General features: G+C 29.4%; 1 protein-coding gene across 1 annotated transcript in view; it reads right to left on the bottom strand.

Annotated features, from left to right (window-relative positions):
- Positions 1-3,988, bottom strand: part of LOC105365716 (uncharacterized) — a 17,139-nt gene that overhangs the window by 7,211 nt on the left and 5,940 nt on the right. The window contains exon 6 of the mRNA XM_011503949.1: positions 1-70. This exon is cut by the window's left edge and continues 24 nt beyond it. Coding sequence (XP_011502251.1) covers positions 1-70 — 70 coding nt within the window. The remainder of the gene's footprint in view (positions 71-3,988) is intronic.

Below are 3,988 nucleotides of genomic sequence, written 5' to 3'. Positions count from 1 at the left end.
TACGGGAGCAGGTTACGGAGTCTCCCCACTGCTCACCATTTTGCAAGGTTGAGACGAACTCGTAGCGCGCCTGGGGCAAGGAGGTAATCGGTATTATCGACGATCGCATTCCCGATTCAATCGGCCAGATTAATTATACGCATTCACTGTGCACGAGCTTATCGTCATTAAATCGAGACCTCGAGGTTAAAAAATATTTTATCACAACATATTACGTGCTTTTAAATAAATAAATATATGTAAATATATTATTTTTATCACCAAGGTATCGATTTTTTTCCAAATTCTTTCGTTTCTTAATTGCTTTTGGCATTCACGAATAAAGTTTGCGAACGTAAAACGCGTAAGCAAAACTTTGATTTATAATATGGGCTACTCGGTTCCGTGCAACTGCAATGCTGCATCGGAAGATATCGATGTTCGTTCTATATTTTATGTGTTTTTTTTGTTTTTTTTTTCTTGACGTGCGCAATGTAGAGAATATACCGATATTTTATAGCGTAGGATTGGCTCTTGGATTTTATTTTTGCAAAAATCTTTTTTGGATTTCATTGTTTTTTTTTTACATTGTAAATGACACGCACATTCAAGTTGGGGGTAAATTAATTCCTTACTGGAAATTTATGGCTGACTATCGATATTATTGTTTTTATAAAATAATTAAAAAAAAAACTTTTATTTGTGTTGCGTATGTAGACTCTACGATGATTGAGATTCAAGTGTGAGATAATACCTATACAGTTGTATATCATTTGTGCGGATTGTATTTTTAAATGATACAATGACTAAAGAAGGCTTTATTTTATTTATTTATGCGAGTAATAATTCTTTTATTATATAATTTACTGAATCTATGCAATTTTAATATTGAGTTAATCGAATGTTATAGCTTTAAATTTGCAAAATCGTTTACTTTAGTTATATGAATCTTTAATTTTTAGTAATAAATTATTTTAATTTAAAATATAAAGCATTGTCAATTAAATAAATTACAATTACTTGTTTTTAAAGATAAAACTCAATTAATTAATTAATTTATTAGTATCGTACAGATTACTTATATTCCGATGGAGAAAACAACTATTACTTAAATGCTTTCCGATAGATGGCGATTAAAAAAATTGTCTAATAATCCTTATGTCCTCATTAAAGGAAAGAATTTTGCGATGGGGAAAAAACAACGAATTTATTTTAATAACAAAATATTCAAGATATGTTGTTTTTCCAACTCAGTAAAATATGTTGAACTGGAATCAAGTGGTTTTGATAATAAAGAAAAGGCGAGAGCGTTGACCTGAAAAGCATTTGCTTTCAGCTTCAAGCGTATCGGCAATTTTCACTTAGGCAATGTGCCAAACTCATAAGACATCGCTAAAGTGGAGATAGGGATGAACGCTTTTACTTTATAATTTACTAAAATGGTTTCTTGATTGGTAAATCGTTATGGATGAATTTACCCTTTTCATCAATTTCATACTTGATAATCAATAGACATAATCTTTCCTGTAAAAATGCGCGACATTTCATGAAATTTCACGAATATCGAGATGTTATGTATTACAATCTGCGGTAATACTATTATTAGTTAATTTGTCATTTCAATTAAATGATTTTATAAGCATTTTGTTGAATGCTAGTTTCAAGTGCAATTATTATAATTACAATAACTGCTTTATTGCTGTAAAAATAGAATTTTATAATATATGATTTTATTCGTTAGTTCACGAAATATACCAATAGTTCTATCGATTAAATAGAACTTTATAAATGGAAGTATTTAGACTTTTTGTATTAAATAGACTATGAATCATGATGATTGCTGAATTAATTATTAGGTTTATTGTTAAATTGAACATCATTTATTTTTCAAGAGTAAGTATAATAACTTCTTATTATTATAACTTATAATTTTATTAACTTTTTTTATAACAAATAGATTTTTCTATTATCTTAAACATATTGTTAACGAATATAACTATATAATTTGCGTGATACCTATTGTAATAAGAATTTTATAGAATTTACGTAATTTCTAGGGGATAGATTCTTGTTTTACACAGATTTATGTGCAATTTAATGTAAAATATTAGTAATACAAATTACAATTAAAAGATTGTACTCGATTAATAGATAGAATTTGAAATTTACAGAATTATCAGTTATATAAAGACAATGAAAAATTGCCGCCAAATCTAAGTAAAGTCGATAAATAAATAAGAATTGACTCGAAACAAATAGACGTAATAAAAAGGAAAATGAAATTGAATATAAAAGAATTTATTATAAATTCAATTGTTATATTATACGAATATTGATAATATGAACAAAGAAAATAATTCATTTTTCTCGTCATACATTACTAAATACATATAGAGATGTGCGCTATTTTCGCACACAAAAACTGTAGATCACTGTCGCCTTGTAAGTTATTGTTGAAATCTACGAGTCAGTGATCCGGAGCAATCATATTGAAAAGATAAATTTTTATGAAAAGTAAGCAAAAACGATAGATTTGTGTATTCATAGAAATCCAGTTTATAGAATATTACGACGTTTCATAAAAACAGTAAACAAAGACAAGGAGTTGGTGATTAATAGGAAGTATTTATTTGTTAATTTAAGAGATAAGGAAAATAGTTCCGACATCCAGTTAAAATAAAAAATGTCTTCTTGTTTCCTATAATTTAGATGTTTGTAGGTTCATTGCCATCATATTGTTATTTGATATTGTTAAATAAATTGAACACATTTAGTCCACTTATTATTATTATTTGTTTGGTAATATCTTTCGAATGTCTTTGAGCATCATTAAATATGAAAATATTTATTAATTTATGTCAATTACTATTTTCAAACATATAAAATTATTTTGATCCTATTAATATGAATAACAAAGATCTTTGTATTTAAACTTCTCTCCATTGTAAGTATCTGCCATAAAAACTTTGACGTAAAATACAATATTAATATAGTTTATATAAATATACAGTATAAGTGTAGTGTAAAAATAATAATTGACGATTTTACATATATATTTAACGTCATAACATCTTTTTATGATTCAAGAATTTTGTTAATATACAAAAAGTCAATAAATAAAAAATTTAAACGTGTTTTTTATTGTAGAAGATTTTGCAAAAGATTTTGCAATAATCTCTTTGAAACCAAAAAAGTTATTATGATATTGTTCGAAAATTGTAGTTATGTAATTCTTGGCTCGAACTGCCAATGCTTCAATAGCTTAGTTTGCCGCCCGCCGTAGCAGACGCTCGTGAAAGGGTGAGATGTAGGGGCTGTACAAGAGTTGTGAGAGTTGGTTAATTATATATTTATTATACAATTTATTACACAATTTACATATGGATGTTGTAGAATCTTCTTGTATCTTATATGAAGATATAATTTCTTGATCGGCTTCTTATACAGGAGGTGTCACTACACAAGATGCCTTGAAATCGTTGAATTGATGAAAATTGCACAGATTGATGATTACTGCACACTTCTGGTTGGAGAGTGTGAGATAATCTTGTTGGTTGTCTTATGCCGGTTTTGCCGCCGGCTGACAATAATTGAAGAGATAATATGTATCAACGTAGTTACAGCGATGTCGTAATTTAATCTCTGATTCAGCGGTGAGAGGGACACGAATCATATGCGGCGTGACTCCTTTATTCACCAGCATGCACTATTCTTGTGGTCTTGCGCTTATTTCTGCGTTGAGTGAATTTTTAGGCTTGGTTTCCTTGGACAATTAATTTCTATTACTTGACCTTTCTCTAGACTGCTCACTTTAACTCTGCGTGATTTGTCTTTTTCGGAAGAAAGGCGATTTCCGCGTTCTTGGCCCTACTTTTAAGGCCTCTTGCCGCGAGCCCCCACTCGAGGAGGCTCTCCTCATAGTTTTCCAATCAGAGTGCGCCGATTTCCGAACTAATGCTAATTGTACACGCCCTTTTTCCACTTCCGAGGAAATTAGGCATGAACAGGG

The sequence above is a fragment of the Ceratosolen solmsi genome, unplaced genomic scaffold (assembly GCF_000503995.2).
Source record: "Ceratosolen solmsi marchali unplaced genomic scaffold, CerSol_1.0 scaffold53, whole genome shotgun sequence".
In the NCBI taxonomy this organism is placed as follows: Eukaryota; Metazoa; Arthropoda; class Insecta; order Hymenoptera; family Agaonidae; genus Ceratosolen; species Ceratosolen solmsi.
This window is presented reverse-complemented; position numbering and strand designations above follow the sequence as displayed.